This window comes from Eretmochelys imbricata, chromosome 21 (genome assembly GCF_965152235.1).
Source record: "Eretmochelys imbricata isolate rEreImb1 chromosome 21, rEreImb1.hap1, whole genome shotgun sequence".
NCBI classification, from domain to species: domain Eukaryota; kingdom Metazoa; phylum Chordata; order Testudines; family Cheloniidae; genus Eretmochelys; species Eretmochelys imbricata.
The window spans coordinates 8,103,549-8,118,422 of record NC_135592.1 but is presented as its reverse complement, the minus strand read 5'-3'; the positions used below and the strand labels follow the sequence as shown (position 1 = coordinate 8,118,422).

General features: G+C 50.5%; 1 protein-coding gene across 1 annotated transcript; it reads right to left on the bottom strand.

Annotated features, from left to right (window-relative positions):
* Positions 1-455: 455 nt before the first annotated feature.
* Positions 456-11,175, bottom strand: REN (renin). Its single transcript, XM_077839327.1, has 9 exons — positions 11,122-11,175; positions 8,583-8,739; positions 7,077-7,200; positions 6,173-6,291; positions 4,742-4,938; positions 3,007-3,129; positions 2,121-2,265; positions 1,282-1,380; positions 456-617 (listed from the first exon to the last, which is right to left on the bottom strand). Exons 1-9 carry the CDS (start codon positions 11,172-11,174, stop codon positions 456-458), a joined length of 1,179 nt encoding a protein of 392 aa, XP_077695453.1. The 5' UTR covers position 11,175.
* Between the last annotated feature and the right edge of the window lie 3,699 nt (positions 11,176-14,874).

The window sequence follows — 14,874 nt, the reverse complement described above, 5'->3', positions numbered from 1 at the left end:
AAATATACCGTATTACACCCATAGAAAATTCGGGCCTATGGGAAAGCGTCTCTCTCAGCTGACTCATAGGGTAGGAAAGTAGCAGTAAGTCCAGCTGTGGCAAAAAGAGGCTCAAAACAGATTGGAAAAATAAAAGTTGAAGTGATGAGACCCAGTCCCTGGGGAAGAGGAGATCAGTGCCTGCGTGATGGGGACAGTGGAGTGGAGGAGTCCTGGAGCAAAGAGGGTTAATTCTGAGGCTTATCACTGAAGTGTAGCATTGATTTTCAAAGTGGACTAATAAGGGGGTTTTACTTAAATATAGACAGAATGTGTTTTCTGTGCCTTTAAGGAACTACTCCGCTAAGCTATTTTCTTTCACAGTTTAAAATGCTTCTCCTTGGCAGTCTTGTGTTTCTTCTCCAAACCGATACCCTCTCTCCTCTCCCCCACACCCCTCTCCCCCACTCCTGCTGTCAGAGGGAGGTGGCGAAGCCGATCCGGTTGCTCCGCCGGTCGAATTCAGTGTAGTATTGCCCGATGAAGCTGGCTCCCAGAATCCAGAGGGGGCCGGTTGGAGGAGGAATGTCCAGACCTGCGAATGCCACAGTGCAGATGTCCTCTCCATATTGGGATTGCTATGAAAGGAAAGAGACCCAGCTCATGAGGAGAGAGACGCCAGGGGGAGAGAATCCTGCCCTGGATTGGAATTTGTTTCCCTAGATCCTGAAATGCCCCAGGTGACTGCCTCCTCCCGGTTGCTACTTAGCTCCACAACTCTCCCAGGAATCTGGTCCACACTTCAGTTTATGCTTTCCAGCCAGGCCTGCTCCAGATTTCTGCTCCCCACCTCAGGTCCTGCCCCGCACACCAGATTCTCCTGCTTCACTCTGAGATTTTGCTGTGAACATGAGAAATTACCCAAAGAGAGTTTGTGTTTTGTAAAAGCAGGGGGTGGGGTTTGGAGTCAGGTCCTAGTTTATCCAGACACCTCCACAAACTTCGTGAGCTTTGAAAAAACTAGTTCCGGTTTAGGCTTATCTTTATTCCTAGGTGTGTTATGGGTACAATATACAGGGCATAAGTCTGGAGTCCACGGCTGATGAAATTCAAAATAACAGCTCTGAACCAGATAAAGAACACAACTGGGGAACTGCCTGCAGTGATCTCTTACTAAACCCTTCTCTGCCCTTAACACGATCACACATGTTCTTTAGTGGGCATCACCTAGAAATCCCTTGTCAGGAGCAGCAGTTGCCTTATCCACTCCCACCGCCAGGAATAACAAGACAGGCGTCTCACCTGGAGGACGTAGGCCGAGCCACTGAGTGCGTAGACCTTCCCGCCAAGGTGGAAGGAGATATCGGGCAGCAGGTGGACTTTGTCACAGTCAACAATATACTGGAGCAGAGGAAGGAAGGAGAAGGCGATTAGGTCCTATAGAGGTGGTCTCCTGGGGTTCAGAGAAGGATGGTCCAGCAAAGAATCTACTGTAGGCACAAGTAGCCTCAGCTAGAGGCTGTTGCAACTCATTTGATAAAGCAGACCCATGCTAGCAACAGAGACTGAACAGTGTGGGGGCATCCCATATCACCCCCCTCCCACCTCACTGCTCATTTGGGCTTCTTGGACTACCTCACTCGGTCTCCCAAAGAGGTGCAACCACACAGAACAAGCTGGAAGGAGATCAAGAGCGCGTTAACAAGACAGTAAAAACCTGGGGGCCAGGGATCCTGTTCTGCCTCCCTCTGCCTGGGGTTGTGACTATGCTCCCAAAAGGAATCTCTCTCCTTATCCACCCCTGGCCAGCCTTAACGCACATGGAGTCTTTGACCCCTGGCTTCATAAAGGAGAAGTCATCAACACACTCCATCTGCTCCTGCACCGCTGGGAGAGGATGAGATGACCTGTCTCTGCCAGTGGGAATGGCCAGTGCTACCCCATGGTCTGGAAGAACAGGGGCCCTGTCACAGCCAAGTAGAGGCAAGCTGAGTACTCTCCCCTGGGAATCAATTGTAATCTCATCCCTATCATCCCTAGCACCTGCCCTAGTTCCCAGGTCGGGACCTAATGAAGCTGGCTGCTTGGTCACATGCCAACCAGCGAGCAGATGGACAGGAGCGAAGGGTGGGTTTGCTCACCCCTCCTTCCGCCAGCTCCGTTGCCTGGATGGCTTTCATCAGCACAGCTATGGAGCCTGCTGGGCCGGTGATGTAAGAAGCCCCCGTGTCGATGGCCACCGAACAACCTTCTTTGCAGAACAACGTTTCAGCACCGACAGACACCCTAGGGAGTGAAGGAAAGAGCTCTGACTTTCCCCTAACCTCTCCCTCCCGACAGCACTCCGGTCACCTCTGCCCTTTAATACCAAGGTCAACAGGAGCCTTAGAAATTACATTCATCTAGGTACCTCCCTCTCTCTGCTTGCCCCTCCAATCAGCACCAACTCTTTCCCTCCCAGTCCATTTCCTTCCACCTCCCTTCACATCCTTCTGCTAGGTGCTGACGTACATCTGCTCTGACCCTTCCAACAGACCCAAGCGCTCTTCTTGGGCCCTGACCCCATCAGTCTGCTAGCTCCTACACATTCCTCCCAGCCCCAACCCTGTAACACACACAGTTCAGGGTCAGGAACCCCAGGGCATGGGGCGGCTTGTGTGCACGTGCGTGCTGAATGGGTTCTTGCCCTGCGTTGCCAATGACTCTGTGTCTCCTTGGACAAGTCACACCCAGTGTCTCAGTCTCCCTGCCTGTGAACTGGGCTTACCGACCTCTCAGGACTGGACCGTGGGGTAATCCTCTCATGTTGAACACAAGGAGGGCTACACACGGACTCAGCACTATTCTTGTTAACCTTTGGGATCCAATGTTACTTGTCCCCCAGCACTTTTTGCAGGCATTAGAGGGGTTAACCCCAGTGATCCAGCCTGATTCCAGCCTTGATAACTCTATCGTGCCTCCCCAAATCCCTCCCCACCTCGGAGGGAGGGAGCTATGTAAGGCCTAGGTGTGCTCCCTGCTACTGACCCCTTCATGCTGATCTGCCAGTAGCCGTTCTTGTTGACATTCAGGTAGTGGAAATCCCCAGTGTAGTAGGCTGGATCACTTCCTCCAAGGATAATTTCCCCTCCGGGTTTCAGAAGAGAGTTCCTAGGACATAAAACACAACAGAGTAACTTCCTATCTTGTCCCTTCTCTAGGTCTCCACTCCAGAAAGGCAGGGGATGGGGAAACCCCATAAGGACCAAGACATGATGCCTTGCAGATTTCCCATGTGCTAGATGAATCGAGTGAGGGGAGTTAGCGGGCATGGTGACTAGCATCTGGGAGGTGGCTCCAGCATGCAGAAAGCTCTGTTTAGAGGCTTCTTGAGAATCTCAAGTTCACACCTAGCAAAGCTGCCACCAGGCTGCTTGTGCAAGGCTGTGCTTTAGAGGCCGAAGAGTGTTCCAGCAAGTGTAATTGACCTTGTGTCAGTGGCCCAATAAGTGCAGAGGGAGCTCATACTAACCAGTACTGGGCTGCTAAAGGGAGTCATTTTTTGGTATGTTTCTGGCAGAGCTAGCAGAGTTTACCGCCCAGAACCGGGGTGCAAGGGTGATTGTTAGTGTGGTGATGCCTTGAGAGGGTTTGTGTTTGATCATCTTCTTACTTCGAAGCTCTGCAAAGAAAGAGAAATCTAATAAAACAAGGGTCCTAGGGAGATTTTGCCTTCAGGAGCTCTGCATACCAGCTGGCCAGATCCGTAGCTGGTGCAAGCTGGCCTTGAGCTACACTCATTTACACCAGCTGAGGATTTGGCCTAGGACTGCAGACCAAGGACTTTGGGAAAGGAGTCATTAGGCTCTGTCCATCACTGACAATCGCACCTTTATTAGGGAGCACGAGATCCACAGGTTTCGCTTCACATTCTGATTTCTGGATTTGTTTCTCATTATTTTTTGTCTCTTGAATTTAGTTTTACTGCTCATAAAAGCCAGGAAGTGACAGCACCAGTGTGGGCTGGGCACTGTGCAGATGGCTTCCCCCAAGGCACGCTTCCAAAAGCCTTTCCCTAAAGCTGGCTGGGAAGCGGGGTCGATGCCACACACATTGTTGCTGGAAATGGAGACATTTTTATTTCCATCAATATTTTTCCTCAAAAGTTTTCGGAGTTTCATTGAAAAACCGACTTCTCCTCCGCCCATTTTCACCTGCGGAAAACCCAAACAATTTCGGTTTGGGGGTTTTCCAGTTTTTCACAAGAACCTGAACATTTTTGGGGGGTCCCAAATGGGTATTTCTTACAGAAAAATTATTTTTTTCACAAAAAAGTCATTTTCCACCAAAACATGTTTTGAATGACAATTTTTGACCAGGTCTGCCTTTCACTCTGACCTGCAACACCCTGGTTATTCCAGTAATGGGTCCCCAACACAACTGTGCCCTGCCTTTCAATCTTGGTCCACAGCCCCTCTTCCTACTATTCCAGTCCTTGGCACCTGAGCTCTGCCCTGTGCCCTTCCATCCTGGCCCATAGCTCCCCGCTTCTTCAGTTCCAAGGCTGCACCCCAACCCTGCCAACCTTCCGCCTCTTCTGTTTCTTGGACAATGAAGGCCATGCTAAACAAGGCCATAATTCTGAACCCAGACAACTTTTATACTCATTGCTCTTGCAGCAGTGAACCCCGGGGACCCCCACCACACTATACAAGACTAATAGACTCATGCAGCGCTCCCAGTTCCTCTGTGGTACGGGCTGCTTGCTCCTAGCGACACCCACCTACTGTAGTAGACGGAGAACACATCCTCCTTCAGGACCTGCTGGGAGAGGATCCGGTCAAACACTGGGGTGATGCCATCGATTGCCTGGCTGGGGTACCCCATGCCCAGCACCCCATCAAACCTGGCAAAGATGAAGGGGAAGGCAGGCAGCGCCGTGGCTTCAGCAAAAACTTGGATGATGGGGATATCAGCCACCTGGGGAGAGGAGAGTATGAGACAGTGCAGATCAGTGGAGCGTACAAGGGGGTCTGGTGCTCTTTTCTTTGGTGCACAAATATCGTGCACTCGGGTATTCTGCATGTTGCTCATTTAAACACTCAAGAGGGCTGGTAGCACATAGGATCCTGATTCATCCATGCGCCGGTGCAGAGCCCAGCTCAGGGACCAAGGGATAAGCAGCGAAGCTCCCTGATCCTGGGGTTTTCAGGGGCTGCTGCAGTCTGCAGTGCGGGTTAGAGCTGCCACAGGGGCTGCTCTAACCTGTGCACACCTGTCCACAGCCACTGTGAACCACTGCAGAAGCTGCCCTGCCCCCCATCCACCCCAAACACTCCTGCTGCTCAAGGGACTGCAAGCGAATGGAGATCATCCCTCTCAAAAGCCTGATTTTCATGCTGAGCCCCACAACTCCCACTGACCTCTGAGGGGAGTTGGTGGTGCTCAACCAGGCTCCAGATCACAGCAGGTGGAGCCACAAAAACCCTGGCTTCTCCTGTATTTTGGGGGAAAGCTGGACAGGCTCCTCGCCCTGTGTAACTTAACAATGCCTGTGGTGACATGAGTTTAAACAAAACCCACTACACTCTTCGCTTTGGACATTCCAGTGTTGCCAGCTCTCTCGATTTTTTCAGGACCCTTCCCATTCTTGGCATGGTTCTTAAAGCACGAAACTCCAGGAATCCAGTGATTATGGGAGAATCTCTGCTTTCATTTACAGGGAAAAGGAAGGGTTTGTCCACGTGAACACTTAGCTTGAGGCAAGATGAGGTGTAAATCGACCCCTCTGTAGCCTGCCGCACACTAACTGTCCGTGTGGACGCTGCTGCCGTGCACTCAAAGTGCTGTAATCTACTTTGCTCTACCCAGCTTTGGAACGTGGTTGTCTGGCGTGTCCATGTTCCAGGACACACAGCTGGCTTGACTGATGGGGGAAGCAATCCTGTCAGTCTGTAAAGTGCTTTGGGATCTTTGCAGATGAAAGGTGTGACAGAAATCCACTGAGTCAATGGGCCAGATCCCCAGCTGGTGCAATGGGTATGTCTACACTGAAGTCAATGGTGCTCTACTGAGTGGAAGATTTGACCTATACCGGGGGGGAGGGGAGGGGGGTTATGGCCTGATACAAAGCTTAGTGGAGTCAATGGGTGTCTTTCCATTGACTTCAATGGGCTTTGGAGTTTATCCTTAGCATGGCTTTGCCAGCACTTACCATGACAACGTCCTGGCTGAGGAAGCCTTTCACGCTTCCTGATCCATACTGGATAGCAAAGCCCGTTCCGTTCTCCAGGTACGTGCGTGATTTGGAAGAGTCGTAGCGGTTGTGAGACACTGGGGATACATTAGAAAGGAGGGTGGCGGGAGTTAAAGTCAATCAGCATGACAGGCTGGTGCTATCTGCTTCCATCGCTATAGTATGTGAGTGCCTCACGAAGGTTAATTAATTCCTCCACCCCCTGCAATGCAGGGGAGAATTATCCCCTTTTTACAGCAAGAACCTGAGCCAAAGCCCATCCAAGTCAATGGGAGTATTTCAACTGACTTCAGTGGGCTTTGGATCAGGCTCAGAGGGATGAAGGGACTTCCCCAAGGTCACACAGGGGGTCAGTGTCAGAGTGGGGAATAGATGCCCAGATCTCCGTTTCCCTTCATCACAAGCTCAGACTGCCTCCACAGGTGCTTGTGGTTTCCGGCAGTTTTCCCACATTCCCAACTCCCTGAGATCTGTTCTGAGATGTCATTCAAGTCCTTTCCTCCCATCAACCATGCTCTCTCCTGCTATGATCACGTATATGCTCCCACCAAGCGGCTGAGTCCAGAACCCTTCTCTGCATCGTGACACATACAGTCCCACCTGGAAGTAGTATTTCCCTATCATTTCACATGCACGTTGAGGTGTGAGTGTGCACTTTTGTTACACCATAGGCTTCTTCCATACTCCCTACTCGGGTCCTATGCAACCTTCCTACTGAAAATGATACAGGCTGATTGCAGGAGCCACAAGAAGTGGGGTCTAATTCTGCTCTCAATCCATTGACTCAAATGGAGTCAGTCCTGATTTGCACAAGCCCAGAATCTGGCCCCTGACAGTGGGCATGAGACGCTCCAGGGCTCACCGCAGGCGCTGTAGAGTGGAGAGCATCTGTAGGAAGGCACCCAAAGGTTGGCCGAGCCCGTGTCAAAGACCACTTTGAAGGTCTGCGCTGGTGTGCCAATGCTGATCTCGCCAAAGTACTGGGTCTGGAGAATACACGACAGGAGGAGCATTAGAACTGAATGTGAGCCCTGGCAATCCTGATTTGTGCTGGAGAGAGCATTATTCTTAGGAGAAATGACCTGCATTCCCATCGATGCACCCTAAGCGTAACAAGAGCCCCATCAGAGGGCCTCAAAGCCATTAGCAAGCTTTAATGCTTAAGTCACTCCCTGCAAGCCTGGTCGTGAGGTATCATCATCCCCATTTGGGCAATGGGAGACCTGCTCCTTCTCCACCACAGACATGCTGGGGGACCTTGGGCAAGGCACTTAGGCCCAGATTATTAAAGGGATTTAGGCTGAGCATTGCCAGGCCTGAGCAATTTCCAAAACCGATGTAGGCACTTCAGAGCCCATGTCCCATTGACTTGCAAACAGCCTGAGTCCCTTTTGAAAATGGGACTTTAGCCATCTAAATCGCTTAAGCCGGGCATCACCGAGACTGAAACAGGGCTAGGCCCCCGTGTCTCTGAACAGCTCCCCCTCCACCCCCATAAAATACTACTCCACTACCACTCGGGGGAAACAGGGGGGTGAGGATAAACTCATTCAGTGTTGTGAAGCACTCAGATACATTGGCAACGGGGACGGTCTAAGCACCTAAGACAGGGCGGTATTACATGCGTGTAAATGGAGATGCACTGGGTACGTTTACACAGCCCATGGCAGCAAGCCTCTGAGCCCAGGCCGACAGACTCGGGCTCGCAGGGGTTGCGCTACCCTGCTAAAAGGAGCTGTGTCAACTTTGCAGCTCAGTCCTGAAGCCTAGGGAAGGGGGTGGGCCCGACACACAATTTAAGAATGCTGCCCACACAGCTGGTTTTAGCACTGTAGCGGGAGCCCTGCGAGCCCCAGTCTGTGGACCCGGGCTCAGAGGTACCTGTAGAGGTGAAGAGACCTGCCCAACATCACCCAGCGAGTCAGAAGCAGAAACAATGAGCCCCGACTCCGGCTCTAAACACTAGACCATGCTGCCCCCCGACAGCAGTCTTATTTAAGTGGTGTCAGGGTGACACAAGATTGTTCCTGCCCCGAAGAGGTCTCTGTATTTCACGGTCCTGTCTGTTTCCCTCAGTGCTTCCGTGTAAATGGTAACGAACCTTTGGAACATGGCAGATTCTCCGTCACTTGAAGTCTTTTAATCAAGTCCAGATGTCATTCTAAAAGACATACTATAGCTCGGCCAGAAGTTATCGGCTCCCTGCGTGGCAATAGCTTTGTCAGTAGAGAGTGCTACGTCCACGCTATGGGGATTGTACCGCTTTAACGACAGCAGGACAGATAAAGCAGTACAACTCTTGTGTTGACAAGCCCGTAGGCCCGGAAGGAGACCTGGGGATGGGTCCTGAAGCAATAGGGGAACTCACGTCCAGGTAGTTGGTGAGGATGGTGGGGGCCGTCCCGTTCCGAGGGCCTGCGACACCGGCGTACTTATTCTGCTTCAGGGCAGGGAAGACATCCGACACTTTCACACCCATCTCCTGCAAGCTCTGACGGATTGAGGGCATTTTCTTTAGTGGGATCCTATACATTGGGGGAAGAAGGAAAAATGCCAGGGGCTTAGGGTGACGGTTGCAAGGTGCCTGGAGTGAGCAGCAAGATAAGATGCCGGATAGCTTGTCAGATTTCCTCTGCATCTCAGGGAAGACGGGGCCAGACCCCAGCTGGGGTCATATAAGTCAAAGGAGGCAACGCCGACAGCAGTTGAGGAGCTGACCCGTTACGCACAAACACTTGAAAATCCCCATGTTCCTGTTCTTTAATCTGGGCCCGATTCTGCTCTGATGCTGGTGTAAATCAGGAGTGACTCCACTGAAGTCAGCCAAGCAACTCCACTGCAGAACTGGTCTGAGAACAGAATCGGGCCTGTAGAAAGCCACGCTGGGCGAGAGACCCGGCGTTCCTCTAGGCTAAGCCACGGCAGCTGGCCTGGCGAATGCAACTCAGTTACTCTAGGTGGCAGCAGACACCTGGCTCAGAATGGCAGATCTGCCAGCCTGACTGGAGTCTGGAGCTCACAGGCTGCCCCAAACTGCCCCTCTTATCCCAGTGGAAGATGAAGCAGCTCGGTGGCCGGCACAATCAGCACAGAGCTATGGAAACGTATCCCCAGATGACCGGTTGCTGCTCACGCCTAAGGCCAGTCACAGCTGAGTAGAGCAAAACGACTGCATGAGGCCAGATCCCATGCTCACGGGGCCAAGGATGCAGGAGACTATTATATTCTATGGACACTGCAGAGGGAGTTTAAGGAGGTGGAATTTGGCCAGGGCACGGTAGTTCCTCCCCTCTGCAGTTGCAGAATATGCCACTGGACCTTTCAGACCCTCATGCGGTCACTCGGGTTGCTGGACTTCAGTCTCATGCTGCACCCCTGAGTGCTGTATCAGAGCATTGGTGTAGCACTGACTCCGAGGGGAGACCGCTCCTTACGGAGTCCCAGCAGCTGGTGGGCTGCACCCCTATGGGATGGGACAGGATCACAATACAGGGTATCAGTTGCCACGAATAGCTTTATAAAGTCACTTTTCTTTTCCCTCCTTTATTTTATTTTAAGCTTTATTTTAGCCAGTTGAAAAGTCGAATGAAATATTGTTTCGGGTTGAACAAAATGTTTTGTTTAGATTTTGAGCATTTTATAAAATAAAAGGGAAAGAAATTTGGAAATGAAAAGTGGTTTCAAACAAAAAATAATCAAAACCTTTCAATTGTTTCAGAATTTGCAGAGTTTTCCCTCCTGCCCAACATAAACAATTTGGCAAAAACCAACACGAATGTGGGAAGCGTTTCCATGACTCCAAGTTTGCATTTTTTGCCAAAAAAAGAATTCAACCGAAAAATATCACCTGCTCTACGAGAGGAGGACCCAAGCAGCCAAATTCAGGTCCCGCCTTTCCCAAAGCTCAGAAGCAATGGGGTCCAGTGTTCCAGTCTAGGACCAACCCTTGGGTGACCAATTCACTAATACCCCCCCTCACCTCATCGTTGGGCCCTGAGGCAAGGTCCCAATAAGCGTTTACAAGGCAAAAAAAATTACTTGGTTCTCAGAGACCTGACTCAGGTTCTTATTTTGTCAGTAAGAGACGTCTCCTAAGGGGCAACAAAGCCTCCAACTTGCCATTCCAGTGAAGTTTCTGCCCCAGAGACTCTCTACCAGGAGTGGAGAATGCTCTGTCCTGGCCCTGCAGCCATCACCCAGGGGTAGGAACTTCTCCCACAACCCCTTCAAAGGCCTAACTTAAATTGTGCGGGACGGATCCTCATCTCATTTGCACTGGGGAAATCTGGAGTCACTCCGTTAGTCTCAGTGGCATTACTCTGAATTTATACCAGTGTAAATGAGATCTGAATCTGCCTGGAGAAATGCATTTAGAAACAGAGGAAGCCCTTGCTGTGCGCTACCTGTCCTTCTCTGAGTGACATGGCAGAGGTTGGCAATCGCTGGTGGGGTCTCTAAGTAGGCAAACGGGCCAAAATAGTTGTAAATGCTCGGGCTGCTCTGGAGACACAAAGCAGAAATAAACCCAGCTCAGCTGGCTAAGGACAGCACAGCCTCTGCTTCACCCGTTCCACAGCTAATCTAAGACTTAAATTAAAACCCTTCGTCTTCCCCTCTTCATTTTTAAAAATAGAGACACTGCTGACCAATGCAACCTCCCCAAGGGACCAAGAGCGAAGCAAGCCCAGACCCGTTGAGTGAACTTTTAAAAAGTGAGGGCCAGATCCTCAGCTGGTGTAAATCAGCATCGTTCCATGGAAGTCAACAGAGCTGCATTGATTTACACCAGCTGAAGATCTGGGCCTCTGTCATCAGTTACAGCCAAAGTGAAAAGAAACATGCAAGAGAGATTAACACACACACACACACTCCATCCCTTAGGCCTTTAGTAACATACAGAACGTTACCTTTGGAAAGCATCAATTGAAGAGCAGAAGAGTCCTGCACCCCAGGTAGCCATCGCAAAGATCAGAAAGTGCTGCATTCTTCTAATTTGCTCCATTTGCATGGACCCCCCTCTCTCTCCACTGCTATAACCTTTCTCTAGGACAGCAGATTCCTGCTTGCATCAAAGGAGAGGAAAAACTCATTGTGTTTTTATAGCCAAACCTTCTGCATCTGTTTAGGTTTGTGCTCAATGCGGATTGGAGGAAGACTGGGGGATAAGAAATCCTGCAAATGGGGACGCTCCATAGGTACACAGATTTTGGAGCTGAGCTTGACCTCACTTCCTGGCAAAGGGCAGTTTGGATGACACACACACACACACACACAAACACACACACAGAATGCGGTGTACATCCCAATAATGCAGATCAAATCTCTTCAGGTATACTACGGCAAAAGATTTAATAAAAGGATTTAAAAAATAAAATTTCTCCATGTAGCTAACCTGTGCTCTTTTAATTTATTAGCATTTCCAGAGTCATCTCAAAGTATTTAATAACACTTGGCATCTACACCACATGGGCCAGACCGTCAGCTGGCGTAAATCAGGCTAGCTCTATGGAAATCCATAGAATGAGGGTGAATTGGCCCCAGCTGAGCCCATAATAATGCCGTTCATTCTCGGAACTTGATAGACTTTGCAAAAGTGGGTGAATTTTATCCTCCCCAAGGCCTGGACAGGCGGAGTGATTCGCCCAAAAGTTGCACAGCTGGGAATAGAACCCAGGGAACTTGGTCCCAGTCCCCTCTGTTTTGACCACTAGCTCATGCTATCTCCACTGAAGCCCTGAGGCAGGATCTTCAGCTGATGTAAATCAGCACAGCCCCACTGACGTCAATGCAGAAGTGCCCAATTACACTACTCAAGGATCTGACCTGTCCGGTTGTCCTGCACAAGTCATGTAGGGAAAGGCTAATACTGTGGTTGCATCTCCTAACTCCATACTGAGGCACCAGTGTGAGTGGCCTGACTTAACGCTGAAACGAATGAGAGCTGTGGGCGCTCTGCAGCTCTGAAAAACTCGGGTGCCTGGCTTCAAGCAGTCAAGTAAACATGGAGGCCAACTCTATTTTGGACAAGAGAAATTGAGTCCCCTACCTTCTGGCAGGTGCCATTGCCCAGTGACACACAGCCACAGGCCTGTTCTTGAGTGGAGTACAGGAGACATAAGATGGGCCTTAAAGGGTCAGCAAAGGGGTTGGGTTTCTTTAATTGACTCTGTATTTATTTTCCCACAGGCTGCCTTGGACGCAGCCCTGATGAGCAGGGATTTTCCCAAACCCAGCTGTTTCACTCCCCTCCCCACAGGTTAAAGGGCACTGAGGGGCTGGCACACAGGTCAGACTACGTAAGAGCTCTGACTGTGTGTGGCAATCCAGTAAATAACGCAGGGTGGGAAGCGCTGGTTCAAATGAAATGTTGTGGCTTTGGTGCGATTCCTGCCAAGCCCAGGGAATCAGGCTGAAACCCTGGTCTCCCAATGAGCAGCAGAGCACTCCCTTTAGCTATCAGGCAAGGCATCAAAGCAAAGCATCCTTTCAAATGATCAAAATCTGGGACCCCGCTGGAAGCAGTGGTCACTGTCACATGCTAGCCAACACGTGGACCCGATTCCCCGCTGCCTTGTTCATTGTGGAGTCATTTACCCCTGTGCACAGCTGCTCCCAGAACAGAACACTTTGCCCAGGTGTAATCAAAAGATGAAAAAATAACACAGTGGAGATCTGGGAGCAGCTGATGCAAATCGGGATAGTTCCACGGCTTCACATATGCCAGCCAAGAATCTGGGCCTCACAACTCGATCCATCACCACCTTGCACTGTCATTTGCACCAATGCCAAGTTAATGCTGAATGCCACCAAATCAGAATGGTTGTGTTACGTCACCACTTTGCACTGGTGTAAATGATCGGGTGAGGTTCAAGGATGAATTGAGTTCTCCGTGGTCTTGTGAAAAGGGCTGGGGGTTAACCTATCCAATATTAACAAAGCCCAGACCAGCTTCTTTTTAAAGTTACATCTATGAGACAGTTGCATGCAACCAGCTAATAGGGTCACCAGAATGCAAGTGTGAAAATGGGGACACTTTTCTTTTTCGGGGGTGGGAGGGTATAGTTGCATATATAAGACAACGCCCCTAACATTGGGACGTCTGATCACGCTACCAGCAAAACACACAGGCCACGATTTAAAATGAATAACTCCATCCATAACTCATAGCGCAAGCTTCGCCAGATGGAATCTGTTTAGGCATTATTAGCATTCTTTGCAGAAGATACAGTGCTGGTCAACTCGTTTAAACTGGCATAATTGAAGCTAGGCTGATTTATTCTCATGGGGCATTTCCCCCATTGTGTGTAGAAAACTCAGTCTCACACATCAGCAAACGAGCCAATGGTCCAGTGCAAGCTGAAGTCAATAGGAATCTTTGTATTGACTTCAAGAGGCCTTGGATAAGGCCCTCGGAGCATTCAGCCAGGGGAACGATCTCAATGGCTCAGAGACCGCAGTGGGAAATTACTTGGAAGGCAATAAAAATGTTTTCTCAAGGAACCTGGTTACATAACGGCCCATGCCATGAAATAACTAGCTAAACAAACAAACCAATGCATTCCTAGTTCAAACAGCATGTTGGTTTGGAACGCAGCTGTTGCACTCTGCCAGCAGTGCCCGAGGAAGGGAAAGACTTGAAGAACATCTGAGAAGAGGACTCCAGATCCCCCATCCACCCTTAACACTGGAGACCACGCTTAGAGGTGTGAAACATCTCTGGGACAAAGAGAAAAGGAGGACTTGTGGCACCTTAGAGACTAACATTTATTTGAGCATAAGCTTTCGTGAACTACAGACTAACACAGCTGCTACTCTGAAACCTGTCATCTCTGGGACAGGGTCCAAACTTCCTATCTCCGTAACAGGCTGATCCTAATTCCAAGATGAAAACTCGCCAAACGCCAGGGTTTGCAATCCGGACCCAAAAATCAAATTCGTCCAAATATCAGGGCTCGAAATCTGGATTCAGATCCACACCTCCCCGGGGTCAGGGCTTTGGATTAGGCCTTCAGACCCAACCAGTGAACAGAGACAAGGGGAAGCTCTGAACACAGATCTGGGGCCTAGAGCTGGGAGTTTGGTTCAGGCTAAGCATAGAGCAGAGATGATATGCTGGGCCCTATGTCAGCTGCGGAAACGAATACTGAAAAGAGCAGTTGGAGCAGATTCTGTGCCTGGCCCCCGCCTCAATCTGCCACCATTAATGCAAATTCCCCTAGGGTACCAACACAGCATAGGCTCATTGTGAGCAGCCCTCTTCTGCCGGCCCCCCTCACCAGCCCCAGTGCAGGGGGTTATGTTGGGGTGAGACATACAGGGTGGGCCTACAGGGATCCGGGGCGCTACTGGGATGTGTTGCTGTAAATGAGAGCGGCTGGGGTCTGCTGGGGCTGCAGCCCAGAATCTGGCAGACAGACAACTGGTGCACAGTCCGCTCATCCTCAGATCTGTGCCTCCAGCCCTCAAGCACACAGTCAGAGCCAGCGTGTTTAGATGCTCCCTGGATGCAGTTTGTTCTGACTTGGCAGCTTGTTTCTGGCCCCACAGCTAAATCCGCCCCCCCAGTGAAACTGGCCCCTGGGGACTTTCCCTTGTAATGCTGGTTCTGCTCCATGTCCCCGCATGCTCGGGGAAGGCAACTGTTCATTCTCATCTTTGCG